Source organism: Coloeus monedula (genome assembly GCF_965178545.1).
Source record: "Coloeus monedula genome assembly, chromosome: 2".
Taxonomy (NCBI): domain Eukaryota; kingdom Metazoa; phylum Chordata; class Aves; order Passeriformes; family Corvidae; genus Coloeus; species Coloeus monedula.
The window spans coordinates 44,843,563-44,870,774 of NC_138782.1; the positions used below are offsets into that span (position 1 = coordinate 44,843,563).

At 39.2% G+C, this 27,212-nt stretch overlaps 3 protein-coding genes across 4 annotated transcripts in view; 1 reads left to right on the forward strand and 2 right to left on the reverse strand.

Annotated features, from left to right (window-relative positions):
• PHF10 (PHD finger protein 10) overlaps window positions 1-1,890 on the reverse strand; it is an 18,212-nt gene extending 16,322 nt beyond the window's left edge. For both annotated transcript variants that reach the window (XM_082303330.1, XM_082303329.1), the window contains exon 1: window positions 1,754-1,890. In XM_082303330.1, coding sequence (XP_082159456.1) covers window positions 1,754-1,822 — 69 coding nt within the window. In that variant the 5' untranslated portion in view covers window positions 1,823-1,890. The remainder of the gene's footprint in view (window positions 1-1,753) is intronic.
• ERMARD (ER membrane associated RNA degradation) lies at window positions 1,355-25,959 on the forward strand. The gene is made up of 18 exons (XM_082303328.1): window positions 1,355-1,625; window positions 10,184-10,349; window positions 11,488-11,627; window positions 12,125-12,226; window positions 13,376-13,465; window positions 14,589-14,686; window positions 15,198-15,338; window positions 16,610-16,717; window positions 17,248-17,350; window positions 17,797-17,826; window positions 18,339-18,407; window positions 19,161-19,331; window positions 20,230-20,313; window positions 21,116-21,195; window positions 22,139-22,267; window positions 23,724-23,933; window positions 24,826-24,939; window positions 25,493-25,959. Exons 2-18 carry the CDS (start codon window positions 10,184-10,186, stop codon window positions 25,650-25,652), a joined length of 1,995 nt encoding a protein of 664 aa, XP_082159454.1. The 5' UTR covers window positions 1,355-1,625; the 3' UTR covers window positions 25,653-25,959.
• Window positions 3,621-8,975, reverse strand: DYNLT2 (dynein light chain Tctex-type 2; the record flags this gene model as incomplete). Its single annotated transcript, XM_082276739.1, has 5 exons — window positions 3,621-3,815; window positions 5,187-5,345; window positions 6,173-6,313; window positions 8,418-8,487; window positions 8,803-8,975. The coding sequence occupies 5 exons, from the start codon at window positions 8,973-8,975 to the stop codon at window positions 3,705-3,707; spliced, it is 654 nt and encodes a 217-aa protein (XP_082132865.1). The 3' UTR covers window positions 3,621-3,704.
• Window positions 25,960-27,212: the final 1,253 nt, after the last annotated feature.

Consider the following 27,212-nt stretch of genomic DNA (forward strand, 5'->3'; position numbering starts at 1 on the left):
TGTCTGATCATAACTGAGATACAGAAAGCAGAAATCTTTGAGTGAATTGCCTACTGTAACCAGTAGTAGAGTCAGGAATGAAACAGTTCTTTAAGTAATTGAATCTCTAAAGTGGAGCAGTGTGAAAGAATCAATTTTCTAAAGTCTGTGAAAAGTTTAAGCAAGAGGAATTAACTTGTCAGGAATAAATGGATCAACCTCAACGATACTTACTTATTTAATAATGACAACAATGTTTATTAGGTCTACCTTTGCTAATGTCTTTCATTCTAGTATGTTTTACTTCACATATGACTTGAAATAGCAACTTTAAAATGTTCCAGGAAATAAGAATACATTACTTTTATTATGCAACATTTGTGAAATGTTATAATCAAGACAGGCCATAGGCAAAAAGCATTTGTCTCCTGGAATTTTGGCTTATTTCTTGTTTGCACAATTTTTTACAAATATTTTTCTTCCTCTTTAAGGGGCAAAAAGAACATCTTTCATGCAGTAATAAAAATTAAAAAGCAAAACTTAATGAAACTGTGTTTTCTTAGTACAGTCATTCTTAAAAAAAAGTGGTATGCAGCATCTCCACTCACATTACCAGTAATGCCACTTCCTAGTATTGCTGAGAATACCTTGTATAAATTCAGAAAAACAAAGCAGCAGCCCCCAATCAAAACAATATTGCAGGAGTATTTTGTGGCACAGCTGTCTCATCAGTAGCTCATCTCTACTTCCCTCAAGAACATTAATCCACTCCAAATCATTTTAACTGCTAGACAGAAACCAGAACAGGGCCAAAGCAACCCTCTGGTATATCAAAACTTCCAAGAGACTTCCAACCTGACAGTTTGGTGAAATGCCTGGTATCAGTTTCTCGTTTTCCCTTTTTTCCTTTGTAATTTTTCATTTATTAAATCTGGTACTGTTACAAAGTATGAGTATCCATAACATAGAGAGATCAGTGTCCTCCATTTGCATCTTTGCTTCCTTATTTGCTTAAAATTTCACGAAATTCAATCACATAAATTCAGTTTGTTGCAGACAACTTCGTGTAAGAAGCAAAAACATCTGCAATCTTAAAGGCACATTGCTGCTCAACCACCCTTACTGTTCAAAAAAAAAAAAAAAAAAAAGGATAGCTCTGTGACTTTCTTTATATGAAAAGTCAAACATTGCCAAAAAAAGCCCCTTTCTCGCTGAAAACGCATGTTTCTGTAAAAAGCCTGTTAGTCCTTACGAAACATGGTGACGTTACAAACTTCTGGGACGTCTATTATTGTAAGATCGACGTAACGCTCCTTTATTAAGCGATCGAGAAGCCTGAACTACCCAAGCCGTGTTTCAAAGAGCGACTGCCGATCTGTGCCGGGAGTCCTTGGCGCCACAAGTGCCCGCGGTGCCCGGGAGCAGCCGGCAGGGCCAACGCGGAACTGCCCGCGGCCAGACCCAAACTTTCCCGGCTGCGGCGCTGCCGCGGTGGGGACTCAGCTGCCGCGCCGCCCCCGGGAAGACGCCGACGGACTTTTGGGAAGAAGACCGCCCCGGGCGCTCAGCCCCAGACGCGCGCTGAAAGTTCGGCCCAGGGCGCGGGAGGCCGCCCGCCGTCGCCCGGCGCCCCCGGCGGGAGTGAGGTGAGCCCGGGGCGGGCGGGTCGGGTGGGAGGCGCGGGTCACGGCGCCCAGGCGCGGGGGCCGCGCGAGGCCTCCCGCCGAGGCGGCTGTTGCGCCGCAGCTCCGCGGCCGCCGCCACCCGCTCTCACCTTGAGGGACTGCGCGCCGGGCGTGGCCGGGTCGCTGTCGCAGAGGCGCGGGGACAGCACGGCCGCCATGGCCGCCGCCGGCTGGGCCAACAGGAGCGACGCCGCCGCCGCCGCCGCGCGACCGGGCCTCGCGCCGCGCCCGCCGGCCCCGCCCCCCCGCGCCCTGCGGGGAGCGGCAGCGGCCCCTACCGGCCAGCGCGCGCACGGGCGCGGTGGCTCCTGCTCCGCCCCCCTCCGGGCAGCCCGCGGCGACCCCGGCCCGCGCCGCCGGACCGGCACCCGCACCGACCCGGCGCCGCCCCGCGGGACCAGCGCGGGGGACCCGTCGCCGCCGGTGCTGCCGCCGCCGCCGCTGCCGCGCCCTTCTCCTCCTCCCGCCGCTGCCGCTCGGGCGGCCGCGCGGCCCGGCCGCGAGCGCGGAGCCGAGCCGCCGCGGTAGCGCTTGGGCAGCAGCGCGGGACGGAGGGGCAGCATCGCCCCGGCGGGGTGGTCAGCGCCGAGCGCGGGAGCTGGCACCCAGCAGGGCCGGGCTGCTCCGCTCCGCCGGCAGGCTCCCGTCTCCGGGAACGTCAGCCGGGGACGAGCTACGTTTGTGAACCATCAGCCCCCGCAGGAGGGGGGTTCGGGGGGCGGGGGGCGCACTCGGAGGAGCCGCCACGAGCGCGCTCGCCCCTGCGACGGAGGGAGGGCGCGTGCGGCCGCTCCCCGCCGCTGCGCGGTCGCGCCGAGCCGGCTGCGCGCCGGGCCGCGCCGCCTCCCGGTGCCGGTCCCGCCGGTACGGGCGGGCGGAGCTGAGGCGCAGCCCTCCCTACCCGCCACGGGAACGACCCTCGTCCCGCGGGCCCGGGAAGGCGCGCGCGCCCGCCCGCACGCAGCCGGGCCCCGTGGGCGCGCACGGCCCCCGCGCCGGCGAACAAAGCGCACGGCCGCGCCCCAGCTCCGGCACCGCCCCCGGCCGGGGGCTCCCCCCGTCACGCGTGTGCGCCCACCCACGGCCCGGGCTGCTCACCGCCCTTCGAGGCTTGCCCGGCCGCGGTTCCAAACGCGTTCAGACCCAAGCTGGCCACAGGGCGTTAGGAAACACCGGTGCCCCCTCCGCGTTTTTCTTCAGCTCCCAACAATAAAACGGACGTGGCAAAGGCACCAGCGCTCGGTTTCCACACACAGCAGATCCAAAAGCTGATGTCTATACGCTTCACAGATCTGCTGGAGTCTCATTTTAAAAAATACAATCACTGCTGCCCTTGCCAATTACAGACCAACTCTCAGTAGCCTCGTAGTTGACCCCGTCGTCCTCCTGCCACTGCCACCAGAAGCCCCTAGACCAAAGTGACCTAATTCACTCAATTCAGTTCTTCTCCACCAACCAGACCCTAAGCAATACTTAACCAAAGCTTAAGACCTGGGGAACCTAATAACTGAACTTTCACTTCATTCAAGGCAAACGACTGGAAATTTGCACAAGTTCCTAGGACTGCAAAACACAGCTTCCTTCCCAGCCAAGTTTCTAGGCAAAATAGCACTTTATCATAGATACAACTATGAAAATGAAAAATGAACACTGCTTTTTCTTATAAAAAGCGTGCTTTTAAGAAAACTGGTACCTGCAACTGCACGTAAGCATTGGTTAACAGTCCTAGGCACCCAACAGACAAGCAACATTCAAAATTTTGCAATGTTTGGCCTTACACCAGCTTCTTCCACTTCCACAGCAAAGCATTACAACAGATGAAGCCCATATGTACTCAAACATAAACACTTCCAAAGCATTTTTTTGGTTTTTTTTTTTTTTAAATAGAGCAAAACTGAGCAAAATTATCACAACTGTATGTCAGTTTGAATGTGCCAACAGCAATAGGACAAAAAATTAATACTAAAATAATATTGTTTTGAAAAATTTCAAGTATACCATGTACTGTGATGCATGAATCCAGCTGTGACTTTCAGAGTTTTAGTCAGTATAACAAGCCATTACCAAAGCCAGTGCAATAAATGTATCAGTTTCACATTTAGCTGAAACCCAAGTGTCTCTTTGATCATCCCACAGGCATCTGCTGGCAACCTAAAGGGATAAAAGAGAAAAAGGTATTAGTGAACCTATATACAGCAGTTTTACTATTTTTTTTTAAAGAACACAGAGCATTATCTAAATGCTAATCTAATCATATTAGGAGAGTTACAACAGTTAACAAAATGCAAAAGTTGAACAAAATTAACAATTCCTATTTGATTTTAAATACATCTTCTTGCTTCACAGTAAAGCTCCCACCTCAACAGCTCCAAAAATCTCAACACCAAACCTCCAATTCTCTTTTGCGTTCACTTATTACACTTTAACCTACTGTAAGAGCACCCCTTCAAAAGCAATAGAATGTCTGTGTGAATGGACACTAGTTTTGGGAACATATACAACTAAGAAGTCACATCCCCCACTCCTCCACCTCCAGCTTACTCCAGTCTACTCGTGACCATTTATTGGGCTCTCAGCCTTTTTGTTAGAATTGCTTTCAAAGCTAAACTGTGTGCATTGATTGCTGGAATAAACATATTCATTGTGAGAAAAAAGTTAGCTTGGACCACTTCACTAATCTGTTTGCACCTACAGCTCCTCAGTTAAAGAAAGCACTGCTTAAGAGGCAGCATACTGTGAGACGGCACCAGAAAAGCAGGTAGATGCAGGCACCTCACAAACTGGCTTTGGTACTGAAGCTGAGCCCTCAAAAGTTGTTTCATGTAACTTACTAAACACAGGTTGGTTTCAATCAGGTTTTGAGAACTGATGATGAACACTCCAAGGTAGAAGTGTTCTTTGACACTCTGTTAGACAGATAAAAGCGTTCTGAATGCCAATGGGAGCTTGGAATACTAAACTTATATACCAAGACAGCAAAATCCACTATCCTTTTATTTTAGGTGTTCCAAGTTCAGGTGACTGGTGTTAATTTGAAGCCCCAGGAGCATGTCTGGTGGCAGCTGCAGTTACCATCCCTTTCCTTGCCACCCTTGTGTTCCATGTCACCCCGCATTACAACTGCACAGAATTTTGCACTGCATGTGACAACCCAAATGGAGATCCAAGTACACTGGACAAAGAAAAACAAAATTCACTGAACTCAAGCGACTGTACTGGCACAGCACACAGCGGAAACAACTGTTTAACAGGAAAGTACAGTAGGCACTGTTTACCACTTATTGAATACATGAAGAAAACAGCCTTCAGAGAGTTAGGCAGAGTCACAGCAGCACCTTGAATTGTCACCTGGCAAACTACTACCCATGAAGAAAGTATGGAGCTTTCTTTAAAGAAAAAAGCTCCAGTACCACCTCAAACAAGTTAAGCTGCTGAATGTGAAAGAACACCTAGGAGATAACACACAGTTCTAAAAGTTGTTTCCAATTTTCAAAAGGTGTAACGAATAATATGTTTGCTTACTATCATTGCCTGATTTGCCTTTTCCACAATTAGCACTGATACCACATACTTATAACGGTCATAGTCCAATTCCTTCACAGCCTTTAATATTTCTTCTGAGATTGAAGCACACAGGAAGGGACTAGAAGCTCCATCGTATGTGGCTTCTTGTAGTTTATTCTATCAAAAACAATGTTGGAAGATCTTAGTTTTCATCCTAGTCATCTTTTGCAAAAAACACCCTTTACAATTATTTTCTTTAAAAGAACATGAGAAGAACTAATGAGTTGAATAGTCAGTACAGACGATCATCTCAAACAGCAAAGGATGCACTACTTTTACTCTAAAATGTTTTATCTGTTTTTTTAAAGGTGACACGCATGCCCAGCCAACCTCCATTTAACAATCAGGAGTGTATTCTTCTCCATCATTTGGGCTCAGTTCACTGGAAAATAGTGCTACAAATATCTGTACCAAATATCTAAGACAAGTCTTCCAGACAGCAGAATTAAAAAGATCTGGTTATAACTGTTCAAAATACCACTAACAGCTTTGGATTATCTCAACAGATTGTTCTCTTTCATTTTTGCTTAATTTATGTATGTAGCAGTCTGACTGTCAAGGATACCAAGTAATTTTATGCAGGTCATGTGATATTAGCGGAATTAATAGAAGTCCACAAATCTGATGTCATGATCTTTCCCTAACTGGGTATTTTGCAGATTATGGTACTTTGAACTGTGCTGTAGCTCAATTTGATTTAAAAAAATGCAAGAGTTTAGGAAGCTTCGGCTCCAACTAAACAGCACATGCTCAGCAATGACCTTGCAGAGGCTCTTCTGCACTTTGCAAAACAGAGTACATTCACATTACTCTCATGTGCCAAAACTCAAAGACTGCAGAGATTTATGCAGATGTTTAAGTTTATGCAGATTACACTGTTCCATAAATACTTTGCAAGACAAGCTACTTTTGCAATGAGACAATTAATTTAAAAAATACTATACCGTTAGTATCGCTTGAGCTTTGTCTCTTACTAAACAATCCTGAACTTTAGTACGTGGCTCTAGTCTGTATGTGTTAGGGCATCTTGGCTTTGCCTGTTCTGTTGGAGCTTCGTGATGTGCTTGTGTCTTTTTTCCTTTTGACTGTACAAAATAATAAAAAAAAGTCCACATCACATGTCGATATTTTAGAATTTAACGGACTCTAAATAATACTTTATGGTGCACAGTTAAGAGAAAAAAACCCCAACAATTAGTCTAGGAATACGTTAACAATAAAACACAGAAAGCTAGAAACTGGTTATCATCTTCTGGCTGTTTTAACACTACTGTTTGGCCTGAAAACAGAGAAGTGGTCGACTTTCACTCAATTTTAACCTCTTTTCCAGCAAAATCCAACTGAAGTTTGCCCTTCAACTCAATCAGACACACCATATTAGTACCTTGAATTCACCCCCTTTTCCAAGTAAAAATACACAGATGTTAACATACCCATCCAAGACTGTTAGCCACAAGTTCAAGCTTTTAATTCAAACAGCCTACCCAAAATACAGACTTGGTTTGTTTACTTCTTCATTTTACTTATTCTTATTCCTTGTTACTAAACAAGTAGCTCATGTATAGATGATTTAATTTGCTCATTAAAAAAAAAAAAAAAAGGAAAAGTAAGCTCCAGTCTGCAAAACTTTGTAATTTTGCTTGGAACTTAAAAACAGATCTCTGAAGATCGCATTTTCTCCCCATCCAGCTGTGTACTCTTCAACACACATAACAAAACTCATCCCTCTATGAATGAAAGAAGCAAGTCTGTTGTTGCGAAAAGTCACCTGCTGTCCACCACAGTGGCTTAAAACAGAACCGTAAAATGGTAACAGAGACAGAAAAGCACAAGGAACCAATGAGATCATAACAAATACTACAGGCAATGGATTTCCACACCAGCTACTTCCTAACAAACCACTTCCAAGTTTTACTGATTCTTCGGTCTCTGCTCCACTTCCTGACTACTGCTAGAACTTAACATGAAAGAAAATCATCAGTTCCTTTCCAGGAGAGCAGAAAAGAGCTCAAAGGTGAAATAACATCACGATGCAAGACTTATACTAAGAAGTACAGAAAAAAGTCACTTAGGGATAATATAAAAGTCCAATGAGAATTATTTAAAAAGATGCGCTACTCAGGGGCTCTCAAGTCTTTCCATCTGAGGAGTTTTAAGAATCAGGGAAGAAATGCAGTTTCTTCTCTATGAAATCACTTACACATTGGCTCTGTCAACAACTGTGGACATTACCTAAAAGTGTCCTCTAGTTCCTTAAAAGCAGTGATGTTGGCAGCCTTAGTGCAAATTGGCTGCTGGTGTTTGTTGAACTCTGAATAGCACTTACTGTAAAAATGCAAAGACCAAACACACTTGCACTTAGCCTGTGGACACTCATTACCTACTAACTGCAAACACAGATCTCAAAAGATTACAGCCCTGACATGCTCATCACAGGTCACCTAACAGAAGAAAAACCACCTCAAGTCTTGCAGCTGAGCTCTTCAAATGACTATCCCCATCCATGTGAGTAGAAATGAACTCGTGAAAAAGGGCGCAGTCCAAACAGTGATTCTTTGCTGACATGGTTCAGCTTGAGCCACACCACCTTCACCCTCTTTCATTACTGATGGAAGAAAATTTATGTCTATAGCACACACGGTGGTGATACGTAAAATTTTACCTGATATTATTAGTGACATGAGCTTTCATAATCACTTGCAAGAAGTCCTTACATTTCCTAATGAGGCAACCAAAAGCCCTATTGATTTCTCTATAGATATGCCTAGTAAATAAACCTACTCCTGTATACCACTGTATAAAACACACAGTAAAAACCCAAGTTTTAGCACAATGTTACAATTACATTTCTGTAAAATATTTGCACCCTCTGTGAAAAAAATCTCTCAAAAGTTCAAGAACTGACTGCATTTGAGGACTTGACCAAAAAAATGCCTGTTCTTATGCTACTCATCTCGAGTACATTGGCTTAACTTTGGACATATGGAAGGAAGTATGCTAAGAGAATTATTTAAATGAAATGCTGTTTGTTAGTAAGTCCGTTTTAACAACCAATAGCTGTTAGTTGGTAAAACAAACAAGAAACCTTTCTTGTTTATTTTTTCAGAAGAGGGCACCCCTCCTAGCTTAAAGCAGCACCCCAACTTGGAAAGACTGCCCAGCCAAAGGGAGGACCACCCTTCTCTTTGCCATCACAACATCTCGGCCTCCCAATGCCTGAGCCAGCATGGCAGCTGCAGGGCAGGTGCGAACATAACACCTGACCAAGCAGAAAGAGCACGAGCTACCGCAAATCGGACTCTAACCAAGAGGGAACAGCATTCCTGAGACCAATTTTCACAAAACCACACGCACCTTTTAACCCACGTTCTCCACGCACTGTGCTGTCCTCCTTAAGCACACAAGCCCCATCCTTCCCTCCCAGCTGAAGCGCTGCAGGCTCGGACCGGCACCCCCGCCTCAGTCGGGCATCACATTCCCCCGCCCCGGGGCCGCTGCCCGCTGCCCCCGCTGGTGCCCCAACCCCCGCCAGCTCAGCCCCCCGGAGCCGCCTCTCGCCCTGGCGGCCGCTCACGGTGTCCTTATCGTACCTTCTTCCCTCCCTCCGGGTGCGCGGCAGCTTTGGCCCCCTTCTCCATGGCTGTGGCCGCGGTCCCGCTCGGCGGCGGGCGGCGGCCCGGGCCCTGCCCGCGAGCCGGCCGTGAGGCGGCGCGCGCGGGCGGCCGTAACGGAGGCAGCGGCGGCCATGGCGGGACCGGGCGCGCCGGGCCGGGCCCCGGGGAAGCGCTGGTGCTGCGGCCTGCGGGCGGTGCGGCGGGGAGAGGAGGGGACAGCCCTGCCCTGCTTCTGCCAGTGCCAGCCCGGGGCTTGGTGACCTGCTCTCCCTGGAAAGGTCGCCGCCCTGCCCCGTGCCTGGCCCGTTTTACATAAGTAATAGTAATACAGGGTGACAGTGGTATTGCAGGTTTTGCTCTGGCCTTCTGTCCCTGACATGAAACGGCGAACGGGAAGGGGAAGACACAAGTTAAGGTGGACTGAATGATACGTCTTATGAATATTGTAAATTTTAAAATTTATTTTTCTTTAAATAGCAGGTAGGTACTCCAGATGGCAGCTAATAGCGGTTTCTGGTGGGAACTGTTACCCTTGCTCAGTGCTGATACCTATATAAATATTTCCTCTTTCCTTGAAGCCATGAATTCAGAAATTACATATGTGAGGGTCAATTCTGCCACCAAATTAAAGAGGAAAAAATGTTTTTCATTTAACTTAAATGGAATGTTTTTTCATTATTGTTAATTGTGGTACTTCATTTTCAGACATTTTTTTGTCTGTCTGGATAACGAAGAAGTGAGAGGGGTTTTTTTACTAAATCAGAACTATTTTCACCCTTGTTAACATAGGCAGTTTTATGTGTGCAAGTTTTTTAATTTAAATGTGTGCTTCTGAATCTGTCCATTTTTCTGTTTAGGCTAACGTGGAAATAGCATGAATGCTTAAATTGCACTAATACTGCTACAGAATCTACATGTTCTTCTCCTGCCTCCCTCTGAGGATCTTGCTGGTTGTAAGGACTGATGCTCTTGGTTTACTTGAAGTAGCATCAGTTTCTCTGTAAGGTCAGAGATTAGGCAGAACATTTATATATGACTGGGATATTTTGCTTCAGTCTATCTTGTAATGATTTCAGCAGATATAACCATCTGAAATACACCCTTCCTGCCTTGTGAAAATGGAGCAATTCTTTCCCTCAGTTTTCCAAAGGTGGTTCTGGTTGAGAGTTGCTTTCATCACATGCGTGGATGAAACTTGCATTGCAAACCCTAACAGCTTGTTTACAGACACAGTATTACTGTCTGTGTAGCTGTGCTTATGGGTATGTTTTAATAATTTTCTTTGTTCTCATGAGTTTTCTTGATACAAGGATTCTTTTTGTCTGTGTGTGTTTGTTCTAGATGGCGTTAGACTCGGTCACTACTTGTCTTTCTCAGCCTGTGCATTATGCGATTTGCAAACTTGGATTTGAGAAGAAGGACACCTATGATATTAATAATATTTTATCTGGAAACGGTGAAGTATGTTGGCAATCTGTTGCAGAGCATGTGTGTTACCTTGAATCAGGTTGGTGTTTGCCTGTGGTAGTAGTGATACATTTGTAAGACTGATACAGAATTTCAGTACAGTTCACAGCAATCCTAGCTGAGTTGTAACATTTTGTTACAGTGCAGCATTAGCTCTGCTGCAGATTAGAGTATGTGCAGTTTATATCTACAAAGAGCTTTAAATTTTTCATCCGCGTTTGGTATTTGGCTTTTGCTGCCTCCTAGGGTTCATGTAATCTGTGCCTCCTAAGTAGCCGCTACTTTGCCTTCATCTTGGTTTCCAGCTTAATGTGTCTGTAACATAAGGGATTCCTTTCTGCTTCTCTCCCACCCCACAACTGCCTTGTTCTGTGTTCTTTATATTCCTTCTGCAGTAAATTTAAAAGCCCGGGGCCATCAATATTCCTACTGTTGCTTCTATTTCTGTTTCCCAACTTTAACTTGTACAGAAGTACTGTTTTGTTTCTCTTCTGTGAAGAATAGCTTGTAGTTGTTTTTTAACCAAAACAAAGTATTTATTTCCTGATGAACTCATTGAATTTTAATTTGCCAAATTGCATACATGTTATATGTATATTTTACCACCTCTGTTATTAAATCACAGAGGTGGTAAAAATATCTTTCAGTAAACCAGAAGAATTTATTTTCCTATAAAAAGCATCCCACAAAAAAGAAGCAGTGATACCACTCTGTAAGGTACCACATCCATCTGTGTTCTTTAAGGGCTGTAAGTGGTGCAATTTGACTCCTGCTGAGCCAGCACTAGCTTCCAGCTTGATTATGTGGCATTTATGTAGAAATTCTAGTAGGTTCTTTGCATTTCCACAAAAGCAGAACATAATGATCCTATTTACTTCCATATTTTCTTGTGTTAAGGTTTTGTTGGGATGGAATTTTTTGTTTGTTTTTTTTATTTTATTCAGAGAAGGTGCTTGATCTTACCTGGTTTTGCATTGCAGTTTTACTTTTCAGTACATTTTCTGTGCGGTGCTTTGGACTGTAAATTGTATTGTATTGGTGTGCTAAAATAGTCTGGATAAAATTGTCTGTGCTAAATATGTACACAAACTGTAGCAGGTTTTATCCCTAGGGAGTTTTAAAATATTGGACCTTTGGCAAGGCTGGTACCCTAATCACCTTCTGTTTTTCAATTTAAGATCAAAGTGTGGATTATATCAAAAGCATACGCTCATTAGGACCTGTATGTGAATCTGTTAATTTGTACTTGAAATCTCTGACCAAGGAGCAATTTGTGATTCAGTATGCATCATGGTTCCACTGGACAAACTGCACAGAGGTATGGAAATTTCTGTTAACATTTTGTATGTTGGCATGGGAACCTTTTGTGGAAGTTTAGTGTGAGAACACAGAAGAGATATCCATGAACCAAAATGCTTAGAATTTGTAACTAATTGTCCTTCTCTGATAGATGGTTGCTTGTAATTTTTCTGACTTTGTAATTAGATTTTGTATTAGACAGCATCAGGAACTTTAGGCCTGTTCTAACATGAGTTTGTAGGATTTTGTTTTTCTAATAATCTGTGCCTAATATCAAGTTTTACCTTGTAAAGTTATTATGGATAATTTTAAAGCGGTAAGGCACTAGATATCAAGAGGTGCTCTAGGGAAGTTTCTGTCCAGGCATCTACACTTTTATCTCCTTGGCATGGTTTTCTTACTACATTTGTATAGCCACTATCACAGAGGAATATTTAGGTTTCTCTGTGCTTTTGACAATGTGATCTTTCCTTCTGAATATTGAACATAACATTGTTCCTCTCCCCCATCATGCAGGTATTTCTTGAAGTGTTTGATGTTTTACAAGATACACAAGCTACAGAAGTTGCACTTGGCTTAATGAAACTAACATCAAGCTTGGAGCGAGCCTTGGGTGATGTAAGTGCCAGGATCTATTGCAGATTTGGCTTTATAAGATGGAAATGACCTCTTGGATTTAATTGCACATTGAAAAAAGGGATATTACCCTGTACTATAGTAGTACACTAATAGCTCACATGCATTTTGAGTAGAACAGAGGTTCTTTTCTGGATCCAGTTGTGCTAATGGAAGCATATGTGGGGCTCCTTTACCAGTGCTTGTAAAGTTGCTTGTGTGAGTGCTGTTACTGACAAAGTTAATTAAAAAAGAGAAGAGTTTGATGAATCAGTGTACATACAGTAGGTCTTTGTTAGTTTGATTTATCTAACTGATGTGGGGCAGCATAGCTTCCACAGATGATTTGATGGTGTATTAACTTCTGTGAGGGGTGGCATGCAGCTGGAAAAATGGGCTGCTGGGTAACTTCTTTCCTAGCGAGAAAGGAGAAACAGCTACTTAAACAGTTTTTGCTGCTGGGCAATTTTGCAGCCAGATAAGTTAAAATAGCTGGTTGTTCAATATCTATGGGGAGCTCTGGAAAAGGAAATGACAGAGAAAGAGCAGTGGGTAAACTCACAAATCAATTCGCCCAGGTATGGGGCATGGTGAATTTTGAAGTAACAAAAAATTATGAAAGATTGGAAAAAAAATTCAGGGAGAATACAAAGACTGGAAGGTGATAGCTGTTGAAACTTGAGATGCTGAGATTGCCCAACAAGGATCAAATCTAGTTTAAAGAACAGTCTGAATCAGAAGGCAAACCGCAAGTGTCCTCCCTTTCACAATGACAGACCTCATAAATTTCTATGGTGAGAAGGAAATATGGTGTCCTTGGTAGAGCTTATTCTATTAGTTACATGTTCTTGTTGTGCTTTATTGGTTTTTGTGGGATTTTTTGGAAGAGAAGAGCAGTATACATACAGACCCTGTGAAAAGCCTGATATGGGAACGTTAAACAGAATATCCACTCTTTTCTGATATATTACCTAAATTTTAATTTGTCATGAAATTATGGAGTTTAAAGGCTTTTTAAGGATTTGGTGGGTTTAGTTTGATTAGTGTTTTTACAATAATAAAAATGGTTACTGGATGAAATAGTCAAATGTTTGAAATACAAAAAAGTATACTAAATTATTTATTATCTCTTCTGCTCTTTTTTTTTAATAGGTGTATTTACTTAAGGGTAACGACTGTCCTTTCCTCCTTAGAGACTTGCTTGCATCTGACCAGCTTGCAGATGTCTTTGGACAAGCTGTAGTAAGTGCATAGTTTTGAAATAAGGAATAACTACTGAGTTGGTTTTGTTCCTAACAAATGTCAGGTTTCCAAGCACAGCCTTTACTTGTATTGAGGGAGAATTTGCAAATTCTGTAGTATATAGGAAAAATATATTTTAGATATTTTTTCATTTTATACGTGTTACAGTGGGGGGGATATATGTAAAAAAATAGTGAATATTGTAAAGGCAAGCTCCTAAGTTCTTATTTACCTTTCCATGTGAAAAACCTACATATGTAAAATTTCACATGTCTGACAAGGCGACGAGCAAACTGCAGGATTCATCTGCTTCATCTTAAATTACAGTGCTTGCAATTACACTTCCTGCACTGGCTGTTTCTGATAAGCAGTTTTCCCCTTCAAAAGCACTGCAGTAAGATGCTTTATAACTTTTACCACATTAGAATTTTTCAAAATGGAGGAAAGTAATGTGCAAAGAAAAAAAAAACAACCAAAATTTGGATGACATGTGCACCCTTGTGTAAACATGGTAGGTGGATCTTTCACATACAGTCTTAAAAATGCACATTCTTTGTTAGGACAAAATATTGGATGCGAACCTGTGGAAGGTTGAGTTGTTAGCCATTCTAGTAGTGTCATAAGGATTATGTCTTGAATTTTGATGGCATGTGGACTATTTAAACTCTTACAATTGAAAAATAAACCAAAGTTTCCTGTTTTGTTTGATAGTGATCTGTGAATACAGCTTTTAATGCAAATTCTGTATTTTATGTTAATTTGCATTAAATTACGCTGGATTAATACTACAGGAAGTAAGAGCTAAACTTAATCTCATTTGTTTGTCTGTCACTTAATCTCATTTGTTTGGGATGTCTGATAACTAGTTTTGTTCTTCCCATATTATATTCTATATCCTGTACAAATAAGCTGAAAGATTCTCTTTCAGAGAATACTGGGAATTGCAAATAATGAGTTTCTGTTACTGTGATGAGCAGTGGCCAGTCATCTTGACAGTAGACATTGTACTTTCTCAATAACTTCTGCAGTTTTCTGCCAGGGAAAGGTAATAAAAGTAAGAAGGGTAAGAAAGGCAAAAAATACTAGATTTTTTCATGCGGTAATCACTTTTTTTATTAATCAGATGAATGTACTGAGGGTATTCATTGGATCTCCATATGGTCTGAACCTTCGTAATGTCTTGTGGCATGGGTTTGCATCACCACAAGAAATTCCTGCCAAGTAAGTTACCAGGAAAAAACCCTCCTTTTCTTACCAGTCAGACTTGAAAAGTGGCTAGTAAAACTTCTCTTATGGGAAAAAAAAAAAAATCCCCTGCATCCTCTGCTTCTTTTGGAAATGGATTACCATAGAATACTTCAGCCATTACAAAGATGGCCAGTATTAGGTCCAGTGGGTTTTTTTTACTATTAGGGAAAACAAAAAGCTTTTTTTTTAAGTCAGGGCAATGAGGAATAACTTGAAACAAAAGACAGAGGACTGGGGTAGAAGGAGGAGCAATAGCAGCCAATATAGAATACTGTGATGTTTTTTTCTAATTCTACTTTTATTTTTTTCATGCTTACGAATGCAATTGATTATTAAATGCCCGTACTTAGATGGGGAGTGTAGGCTCTGGGTGTTTTTTAAAAGAGCAGCAAAACCCTTTTGTGTCCCCAACTCACAAATGTTGATTCTTTGCAAAAGATTTCTTTGTATTAGCTCTTCTAATATGTTATGGTATTCTCCCTAGATACTGTGCTATGCTGCTTTTTTTAACTGCAGGATTGGGTCAGTTGTTACAGACTTATCTTCTGCAAACTAAATGTGTTTTAGTACATCGACCTTATGTGATCTTCGTTAGCTTAGAGGAGCTTGATGCATTTCCAGGCAAGTATTTAACCATTAGCAAATTTTTTATTATCCTGTATTTGCTATTGTTTCCTTGTCCAAAAGTGCTGTTGAAAATAATGCACTTTCCAGAATTCCAAGATTAAATCTTAACTAAGATACCTGTGTACACTGTCATTAGATGGACCAATCATGCTTGTAGGGCAGCTTCTTAATATATAGGCAGTTCACTCACTATTGAGTAAAAAACTACTGCATTCTAAAATCATTATAACACACTGAAACATGAAATATAGCTGCTTCTAAAAGACTTCAACGGTATGTTACATTCTTTTGATTATGAGAGTTAATTTCATGTAACAGTTGTCTAGTTTGCCTTTATGAAATCTAACTTTTTTCAGAGTCAATGGGTTCCAGCTGCAAGGTTGCCCTGAATCTTACAGGGAAGGTAGTGTTGAAACACAGTAGAAGATGCTGACCCATCTTCAGTACACTAATGCTTTTCTCACGGAAGGATTTGATGTGTCAGATTAAAACCTTCTCCCTCTCTGCACACCTTACTTGGCTTATTCCTACTATTTTAAGGCAATAACAGTGTATAGGGAATCTTGGTGTCAGTGGCGATCATGGTCAATTTGTGCTGCATAATCAGTGGAACATCTGTCTAAGAAATTGAGACAGAGCTTTTGGGAACCAAATCAAGCTGATAACATTCCAATAATTATGTAGTATAAATCCTATAGCTGTTGATTGGCTTTGAAAAAACACCTCCTGCAATCAAGTTACACTTATCATTTTGAGGTTTCTCTTGGATAAGACATTTATAATGTGAATTTATAGGTATGGCTTTCATTACACGGTAGCATTGAAGTGTTAATTTATTATGCTATATTTTCAACACAGAAAATTGAAAAAATAGGAACAATGTGCTCATGTTCAAATATTCTGGTTGAATAGAAATGATTAATTTATATTATACTTTTTTAAAGTATTTGGAGTAGGTAGAGAACAACTCAACAAAAGCTGGGTCCAGTTGCTATGTAGTCTTTCAATAAAAAGCAAACATGACTTTTTAAACTGCTTTTACTCTGTAATTTTGTATTATCACCACAAATGCAATCTTACATATTTAAATTCTGATCTTAAATATGGCTACTCTTGTACTTGCATAGTTAAAATAAATTGGATAACTAAAAACTCCCTTTACAAATGTTGAAATAATATTATATTTTCAGTGAAATATTTAAAATTCATTAGTAAAATGTAGATTATATGTAATTTTTCAATGTTGGTATTTTAACTTGCAGATCTTAGTAATGAAATACTGTCCATAGCTGAAGAACTTGTAAAACAGTCCAGTTTTGTATTAGAAATAATGTTACCATTTTGGAGCGCTGCTTTAACAGCTTTCAAGCAAAGCAAGTAAGATTTTTTTAAATTATTTTTTAATAGAATCTATAAAGAATATATTCTGCATTTTTATATCTGCATTTGCAGATTCCAAGGCTTCTTACAAAATTACTTAAGAGCATATAGTTATGCTTTGTTATGGTGATCTCTTGGAAGGTTTGTTGAGTAATGGCTTTGTTTTGTGTCAACTAAGGTTATAAACTATATTTTGAAGCCTAAAAAGAGCTGTTGGAGATGTAGGAAAAAAGGAAAGGTTTGCAAAGCAAGTGGAAGTAAATCTTCATATGTTTAATCCCACATATTTTGAATTTTTAAAAAGTGTGTTGTTTTCCTCTCCCATGCTCCATCTTTTTGTGAGTTATTCTAGTTTCTGAGCTTGAATTCAGTGGTCAGTTTCTGTTTGGCACAGGTAGTCATTTATTGTTTGTTTACAAAGTGCATTACAAAGGAATTTTGTCAGGGTTGTTTGGCCTGAGACTGTAACGCTGAAATAGTTTATAAGGAAGAGAAAAATCCTTTGGATATCTCTGTTACTTTTTCAGGTATGCTGACAGTGTGATTCTCTTACTTCCTCAGCTGGAAGTTGGACTTAGATTGCTCTTCACTACAACTAATAAATGTCCAAATCGATTGCTAACAGCAGAGGTAAACTTCTGTCTAAAGTCAATTATGATTTAGTGCTTGCAATATTTGCAGAATGGTTACTCTAGAAGCACAGTGTCTATAACCAATTACAGAGTTACCCCACAACATTTCAAACAATTGTGGAACATTATTTACAAATCTCCAGTTAAGATTCATGAATGCCTTCAATTCTTTTTTAAATGTATGGCACTAAAAAGGACTGAAAAAGTAGTGGAAGATGAGTGTTCAGAAGCAGTAGCTTAGGGTGAAAAGCAGGCCATGATATATTTGTTTTAAAAAACTCAGCACAAAATCCCAAAGACCCTTTTTTCATTCATAAGGGGACTTTTTTGCTATTCATGCGCCTCTGGTATCTCATGCAAATGAGTACATTAAAGTTTGATATACACATCTAGTTAATTGATTTTGTTTGAAAATCAAATAATGTTATTTGTGTTTTGTTCTAGTCTTCTGCTCTCTACACCACTTTCGATGAGGTACTGTAATTTTTTTTTTTTAAGATATATCAGTGTCAGAATTTAAGCCATGCATGTTTCCCATTACTAGAATTAAGAATGCACTTTCTTTTGTTGAATATGACATTATTTCTAACTTTCTTCCAAATAAAAAATTATGGACAGTAAACACTTTAAATTTCGAATGCTTCAGAAAATATCACAATTAATACAAATTGTAATGAATAGACTATTTTCTTCAAAATGTTTTTGTCTTGAAATTCTTCACTCCACAGAAGCAAACTTTCTGCCATTTTTCCTAGATTCAATTATTCCAAATAAATACGAATAAATATAGCAAGCATAAACCCTCAGTTTTACAAGTTGATTAGATTATCTCAAGTTGTTTGTCAGTAATAATTAGGCATCTTGACTCTAGAGTGGCAGAAGTAATCACATCAGATTAGGAAAACTACTTTAGTTGGTGTTCCTTCTTTCGTAATATGGTCTTCAATAATTTAATAAATTTCTATTCAAATTACTTTTTTTTCTAGATGCTAGCAAAGCATTTGGATAATGAAGAAGTCAACCAGCTACCTGTAGTTCTTGAGGAGCCTGCCATGGCAAGTGTTTTGAAAATTTTCTGGGGTTTTGTTGTTGTTTTTTGGGTTTTTGTTTCACTTAGTAATAATCTTTATGATATACCTAATATTCATTTATTTCATATAGCTTATGTCCAGTAGCTTAGAACCTGAATTTGTTAGCCTTTTTTATTATGAGGGATCCAAAGTCATAGCTGGCAAGCTGTATTGTATTACCATATAGGACTATCTTTCTTTCTGAAATATAAGCATATCAGAGATATTTGTCTTTAGACTTCTGAAGTTCAGCTGAATGGAGCAGGAGAAGAACTGATGCCTCATACAAGGAGATTTCAAACTTATTTCTGATTGCTTCTGGGACACATTTTGCACTATCTGGGCAGTTAGCACAAAAATGTCTCAAACCTACCAGAGCACATTCTGCATGTCACTACCCAAACAGATCGTGAATGGGAAAACTAGGGGTGTTGAGTTTAGAGGTGTTTTGAGAGTGTAGGGGAGATCTGAGGTTACTGTCCTGTTGCCAGAGGCAGTGGGGCTGTGAAGTGCCTGGGGCACAAAGTTGAAGGAAATCTCTTGTTAGCTGTCACAGTATAGAATGTATGTTACGAGTACAGTTTGCATTGGGGTTTTTCTCTGAATATCTGAACGCCCCTGTCCTACAGACATGATCACATACTTGTCTTTCAGAGGTATTCTGTACACTGAATATATTCAATTCTATGTGAATACACATAGAATAGAATTCTGTATAGTTGGTGTACGTTTCCACAGGACTTCCTTTGGGATATCTTGAACCACCAGGAGGGCCCACGTATAAGAGATCGTTTAAGCCACGGAGAGATCAATCTAAGAACATTTCCCAGAGAAGTAGCTAACCAGATAGTTGGATTTGCAATTACTATTCTCTACAGATTCTCAGATGAGGATATGTTTTCTCTTAAGGTAGGGACCAATATTTTGCTCTCAGGAGGTATTTTTTTTCAGTTATTCTGGATACCAAATACAAATTTAGAGAGTTTTATGACTGAATCTTTCTTGACAACTGCTTTTTGTGCAAATGAAATATTTCTCCAAGTAAAAAATTGTGAAAATATGTTTTCCCTAGTTTTGTAGTGAAGTAAGTACAGAAAGTTTTCCAAAATGTTACCCTTGCTTGCTGTATCTTAATTTGCTGTCTTAACCAGTTCTTATTCACAAGGCTGATCCATAAATTATAATGATTCCACTTAATTTTGTCAAACTGTATTGATGAACTAGCCTATTTATCTGCAGAATTATTAAAAGGTGTATAGAACATCTGTAGCTCACCCACTGAGGTACGTAGTGTGTAGTTATTGAGATTTTCTTTTCCTGAGCTGCTGCAAATCTTAGTGCCTTGCTAATGGAAGTGTTATTTGTATCCATACTTACACTATGAATTTGTAAACACTTTTAGCCTAGCACTATGTTTCTCAACATTAGCTATTATTGTGTTTACTCTCCCCTGTTTCCTGTTTATATTTGGGATTACTTCTTTCAATATAACACAGCAACCTGTGAGATAAATCTTCCATTTGTTAGTTGCAGCTCTCTTTTTGTTTCTCAAGATGTATTGTGTGCTGCTAGAATACTTAGTTGCTTTTCTGTGAGCTGCTGTCAGGTTTCATAGTTAAAATATGTGAAATTAAGCTTTAACTACTCACTGTGCTGATTATTTCTTTCAGCCCTTAGACATTTGGAAGAGTTTATTGACGTCAGTGCTATAGGTGGTTTGCATAAAATGAAGTGTAAGTCTAGGTCTGCATATAATTAGGACAGCTTAGAGAAACTGTTGTGTGTTGTCTGTGATTTTGTAAATCAGGAACACATGGTCATAAAACCACTGATGAACTGTGCAAGTTGCTACCGGTCTCGATTTCATCCAATTTCCCGACTCAAGAAACAGGTAGGTACTTCCATCTGTGAAAGCATTGTGGTCCTTAAAATTGTGGCTCCTCAAAATTAGTCTAATTCTTTTCTTCATTATTTGATTGTCCTAAAAAAATTTAAAACCTTACTTTTTTTTTGTTTATTTTTCAAAACTTAAAGGAAATCACAGTGGCTAAAGTGGGATATAATTATGCACACTCCTGCTAATGCAATTGATACTGTATTTGTGTTCTAGACCACTAAATAGCTTTATTCTTACCTGAGTGTTTGCTATTCTGTAGTTTTCTTAATCTCTTTATGCTTTTTTATGTCAGGAACACTGCTAGGTCCTGTCTCCAGGAATCTTGGATTAGGCCATTACTAATTTTTTTACTGTGTGGAGGCTAGCTGATGAAGATTCTGTCATGGTAGCAAAATCTGTTTTCCATTGTCATGGTAGTTCTCTGCCAATCAGTTTAATGAACTGCTTGAGAATGTTCCTTTCATTGATTTGAGATTGCAGTAGACATACTTAGTTCTTTTACTTTTCAACAGCATTCAAACAGTGGGTTACAAAAGTTATGTTTGTTAATTAATTTTTTATATTAAAAAAAACATAGAATACTAAATTAGTTCATTCAGATAATGTTTTAGCATGGAAGTGTACATCAAGACTTTTTGCCCTAACCTAAACCTTAACAAATGAAGTTCACTTACACAATTATGACTAGTGAACAAATAGCTTACTGCCTGTTGCAGTTTTTTTTCTAAATGGGACACTAAGAAAAGCATCTCAAAATCTATACCTTACAAAACATTTTTCATGATATATTTCTGAGGTGCTGGAATGTATGAAGAGCATCCACTTATGGCCTGAATTGCCAACAGTGCCTGAGGAACAAGTACAAATTATTAAAGGGTATGTATGTGCTGTAATGATGCCATGATGATTTTTTGCCTTTTCTTTTATACCCCTGTTATACCTTTTTACAACTTCTGTATTCTTAGTGCTTTTTGCCTACATTCTTAGACTTGTTTGTTCAGCTAAGAGACTAAACATTCCAGAAGCTTCATAAGTAGGAGTTAGTGTGCCCCAGACCCCAAGGTTCTCTCCAGAACACATTCTGTAAACTAAGATAGAACCATCCAGGGGAAGGTTCCTTGGGGAGGGGGGGCTCATTCAAGCCTCTCATTGAGGAATTTTTGATATATATGCTAATTAGTAAGACCTATAATGTTATACCAGATCTTTTGTACGTGGGCATTGCGGTGTGCATTGAGGTGCATTCAACCTAGACACAGTGCACCTAAAGATCCTTAAAATAAATACCAAGGTAAAATCCCTTTTTCCCTTCTAACTGTGTTTAACTCTTAATTTTAAGACCAAGAAAAGGCATCAGTATAAGATCACCAGCTATAAAACAGCAAATAATTCCTTATTCTGAAAAGGACTTGGTAACCAGTGGGAAACTTTATATGAGATATTAGTTAGAAAAAGAATGTAACATTCTGTTGTTATTTGAAAAGGATGAAGTCATTAATAATATCACTGGGGGAAATTGTACTTCTTTAGAGCTGAGAGAAGAAACTTCAATGCATCTATCATGTATTCAGTATATTGCAGGATTTTTATGAATGAGGAGAGAATTAAGGGGTTCTGAAGATTGCTGACACTGAGAAAAGGTTGTTTTAGTTGGAGAAAGAAAATCATGCTTACAAGGTAGAGGGAAAAGAAATAATAGAGAGTAAGCGTGGACACTGAATACACTGCTATCCAAAAAAATCTGCATCTATGCCATTTAAGAAATAAATGCGTACTACACAGTTTTATAATATCAAATCTTATTTCTTTTCTTTTTAAGGTTGGAAGGAAATGCTGAAGCTAATACTTTAATTTTGATGGTATCTGAAATGATATCTCAATTGCATCATTACATGCCCCAGAATTGCTGCCGTTCAGATGATCTAATCAATAGTGTCCTAACAGAGAGGTGAGTCTGATGCCCTCCTGGTTGCCACTGTCAGCTTCTACGTGAGCCCCATGTGAGAACTCTCAAAGCTAAGTTATCATTTCCCTGTTTGCAGAGAAATGCTTGAAATGTTGTAAGCACTTTTCTAGTGTTGTGCTGATTTAATCTGAAAATTTTAGGATTGCAGCTGAACATCGTCTTCAAAATGAGGATGAGACATTGTAGAGTTTAGAATTGTAGTAGAGATTTTACTTGGAAATTAACCTGAAAAAATAACTTTTTTTTTTCAGACCATGAAAGCAAAATGTTTTAAATATCTGGGTACTTGCTAGATGGGGTTGGTTTTAGTATAGTTTGTTCTAAAACTGCATCAGAAATGAGTTTTAATGTGCTTGGTGTCACAGCTGTGTGTGGCATTCAAAATGGCAATACGCCACTATGTAATTCTGTTTTTCATGCTTTAATATCAAGATTCAGATAGAGAAAATATCTTGTTATACTTGGTGTCAGACTTGGAGGTGTGTTAGTTCCAATTATGTCTGACTTGGAATAATGATCAAAATAATTTGACTTTTAATTGCCACTCTTAGAGCAGTCTTAAGAGTCCCATGACTGAATGTTAGAACAAAACACTCCTAATCAAACCATTAGGCATGGGCAGCATAGAGCAAAGAGAATTTTACCTGTTGCTTTACTTATGTAACATGTGGGTCTTCTGCTTCCTACCTGCCAATCTGCAAATTTATCATTTGTGAGAAAGAAGCCTAGTTATTGAAGTGTTAAACCTTTTTCTGCCTTTATCACTTCAAGTCATTAAAGTTTTGCTATCTCAGAGAGAAACTGAGCATGAGGGAAATTAAGAAACACTTCTATAAGAATAGAGTGTTCAAAGTGATGTGTGATACATTAGTGTAGCAGATATGGCAGCAAGAAGATATTTGTGTGCTTTAACAAAGCATGATCTGGTGTGGTGTTGATTAAGAAAATGGCCTCACCACCTGCATTTTACGCAATGTTAAGTCTGCTTCTTCTTCTGCCCAGAAGAAAGACCACACACTAATGGGAGGACTAATTAATAGCGTTTGTTTCAGTGAGTTTTATTATGGTGGATGTTAATTCATTGTGAGTTGAGCTATGGTGGGAGGCTTCAACCACAGCCCTGCTGTGATTTGATGTGTTCAGTGTATCATTTCAGCCAGGCAGTTTTGTTTATTGTGGTTGTGTTTCTTTGATCTGAAATGGGAAACATATTCATCATAATCAGTTTTGCGTTTATATTCAATAAAGTGATAGAAAACGCAGTCACTACCCCTACTGCACAGATTCTTGCTTTTTTCAATCATGAGGTAAGGGCAGTTTGTTTCCAGGTTTTCTGAATTAAAACATTATGAGTCAAACCACACTTAATATGAAATGTATCCTGTGTTAAATCCAGCTAACAAAAGATTGACATTGAAAATCCCTTCCTGTTTTGGAGGCTGCTGATGGAACTTTGTGATACACATATTTGCACGCTCTATTCCCCACGACCTGTCCTGGAAGTAGTGGTGGTACTCCGCAAAATAAGCACGCAGTGCCATCAAGTGTCCCAACAGGTTATTGCCGGCGCTGGGCTGAGATACACGCAGTGGGTGAACAAGACTCTGCGTTCTCGCCAGAGGCACAACTATCTACGGATGCTGAACAGGTTGGCTGCTGGTTTTGCTTTACTGTGTGGTTGGGTTTATGAGAGAATGGCTGCACGCAGCTGTTGCTGCCTTTCAGTGCATTCACTTGGAAGTTTAAAGTCAACAGTGTTCACGGGTTCTTGTTAACCATTTCAGAGTCAAGTGTCAACCAGATTTCTATTAAGTAGCAATGTTGAAATAACAAGAAAATCTCAAATTGGAGAATAATATAATGGGCATTGTTGGATTATGTCACTGTAAATTACGAGCTTTCAAATTAAGTACTATTTGAATGTTAGATTGTATTTTTTTAGTTTTCCTATTTAGGTGTATAAATGACATTCAAGTTTTATCTGACTGCAATAGGTTTAACTGATTTGAAGATTTATTCTACTTTAGTTTGCTGCTTTTTATCATTACACCTGAGTCAGCCTCTTTATAGATAGAAGAGATATGATTTAATAATCTGTTAATTTTTTTCCTAATCTTAAGGGCTTTCCAGGATTTTATAAGTATTGTGTTATTGGCTAGGTTATGTTCCTAAAAGTGTTAGCCATATTATTTAAGGAACGCAGCTTAAACTGACAACTGATGATACGCATCTGTGATTCAGTTGAACTGTAGTTTATTATCTATGGGTTAATGGATGCTTGCAAGTTTTTCTTTGGAATCTTAGATCTTTGCCTTCTTTTCCGCCCTCTTTTTCAGTTTATAGTCTTTGTTTTTCTGGGATTTGCACTGCTTTTTGCTGAAGGACATTTTGTAGTCTTTTTTTTTCCCCGACTTTGCAATATCCAGAAATTTGGATTGGGTGCAGAAGTCTGAAGAATTTTTTTTTTAATATTAATGATTTCTATTTAATTTGATTTTAGTTTGTTTAAGTTTGTTTTTCTGTTTTTTTTTTATTTCTAGCATTAAATTTTTATCTCCAGCGTTGCGGCTCATCTTACTATTGATTACTCTGGAACTAGTCAGTGTTCATTCAGTTTGTAAGAAGAATCCTTTTGATTATCAGCAGTATCTAAAGTGAGTACATAAATTTACTTAATGAAAATAGGAGTTGTCTCAGAATTCCTTTTTGATCTGTACTGTAGAGATTTTTTGTCATTATAGTCATAATTTTACCTTGGACAATGTTCACTCAAGAGCTAAAATAACTTTGTTGAAGTGTAGATAGGGAATATTAATACATAAAAGCTGCATTTAATATTTTGCTCACTTTACTCTTTGTGTGTTAATTAAGAGCTGGTTGGATATCAAGTATATTGTGAAACATTTGACCAAGAAAGCAAAGGAAGCCATTTGGGGAAAATTCTGTCACACATATGGTCACTGTATTCTCTCTCTGGTAGTGTTAATTGCAGTTCTAAAAATCATCACATCTTACTGTGAGAGGGAGGGAGTGATTGTTCTCCAAAAGCAGAGCAAATCTTAATGTATTGATCATCCTGAGGGAGATTTGGAAACTTGAAGATGTTTGCAGCTTTGAATCAGTCATTGCGATCTTCTTCTCTTCTCTTTTTTTTTAATTTTTCTTTTTAAATCCTTAAGAGTTTTTCTCTAATGTTACTTCTTGCAGGTTTTTGAAGTCAGTCTTGCAGTACACTGAGAACTTGGTGACCTACACAAGCCCTGAGAAAAACAAGTGGGATGAAACCATGGAACTTACAAACAAGATTTTGATAAAAATAAGGAAAATCAGTGACAGAAAGCTAATGTTAATACATCTAGCTACGTGAACTAAATGGGCTTATGATTGTCTGGACATTGTTATTTCTAAATAGTTATGGAGACCTCATATTTGATTGATCTACTTCAAAGACAAACTTCATCAGTCATTGTCAAATTTTGGATGCAAAATTTAGTCTTTTTATTAGAAGGTAGCTGTTGATACTGGAGATGAATGATCAAGCTTCCAGAGAATGGGTGGTTTGTCAAATCCACTGAAAAAGATTTACTGTGAACTAAATCAGGATGATACAAGTTCTACTGTAAATATATTTTGTGGTTTGTACATTGATTTTTTTATATTTTTTAAATTTCCTACTGTACTGAAAAATACCTAAGAAAAAAGTGTGAATAAAAGCTCTGGAAATTTTTAAATCCAAAAACTAATTTTTTACTTTGGAATACAGATATTATGTCAGAGACTGTGTTCAACACATTAAGAAATTATGAACTTTTAGTGTAAAATAGTGCTTATTGGCATCTGTAGTTGGTTTTAGTTGTAAAGAGTCTGATCTTGCTCTGAACTCTGAGGCAGAGATGGTAACACAGTAACCAGTTGTTTATATATGAAGATTTAAAGGCGACAGGATGGAATAACCTCTGCACGGTATGTGTTTGGTTTAATTTCATCTGCTCATTCCAATACATATTTATTTAGTTAGTTAATTTCATACAGAATGAATATGAACATGCACATGCTCACAGACACGTATTCACTGCAGTTTAGAAAGCTATTCTCTTATTGCACACAATATAAATTTGAATACTTTATTTCTTCAGAATAAATTCTCCCCCTTTTTCATCACCAAAGAGAAGAACTTCAAAGGAATGCATAGGTTGAAGAACAGATTAACAGAAAACCACCAGTGTCTCTCCATTTGCTTTCTCCTGTGGAGAGTAAAACCAGAGGGTAGTCTCTGGAGAATGTTTGGCTCTACAAAGGATTAAAGATTCAAGTTACATTTTAATAAGCTTCTTTGCAATGTTTCTTGACTGGAAATCACAGCTAGAGAATTACTAGTTTGGTTTATTCATTGTGGGGGATGGATATAAACTAAGATCATATTGCTTCCTTTATGCTCCTCTTGAAGTATATTGGGTGTATTTGAAATTTAACTTTGTCACTTTCCAAGGGTTCTTTTCTTGCTATGAAACTAAATTGCGTGAAGAAGTTTGAACTAGATAAAATAGATTAAATGTAGAAATAGAGAAGAATTAATCAAATGTAGCGTATGAGCCACAGTGTAAAATTTCAGCTTTTTTAAAAACCTGAGTCAGCAAATCCTAATTATATTTTTGAAGGCTTATTTTGTACTCATTGACTTTGCTCAGATGTATTAACTTTGTTAAGTGTGTCTTGGTAGTGACATTTATGGTGACACTTGCTTTGATGGTGATAAGTATTCTAAGGCAAAAATCATTTAAGTTTTATGTATTCATTGTAGGAAAGAGATCAAGAAATTAACACATTTTGAAAGTACATAAATGTTTTGAAAGTATGTAAATGGCTGACACACTTTCTCCTTTTGAAAGTGCATTCATGTACTAAAAAGCACCTTATAGACCACAGA

Bases quoted from the DNA above. Each gene is read 5' to 3' on its own strand.
- ERMARD (XM_082303328.1), top strand. From the start codon at position 10,184: ATGGCGTTAGACTCGGTCACTACTTGTCTTTCTCAGCCTGTGCATTAT. The intron at 10,350-11,487 runs GTTGGTGTTTGC...TTTCAATTTAAG, and splicing joins TGTGTGTTACCTTGAATCAG to ATCAAAGTGTGGATTATATC. The intron at 23,934-24,825 runs GTTGGCTGCTGG...TTTTATTTCTAG, and splicing joins TATCTACGGATGCTGAACAG to CATTAAATTTTTATCTCCAG.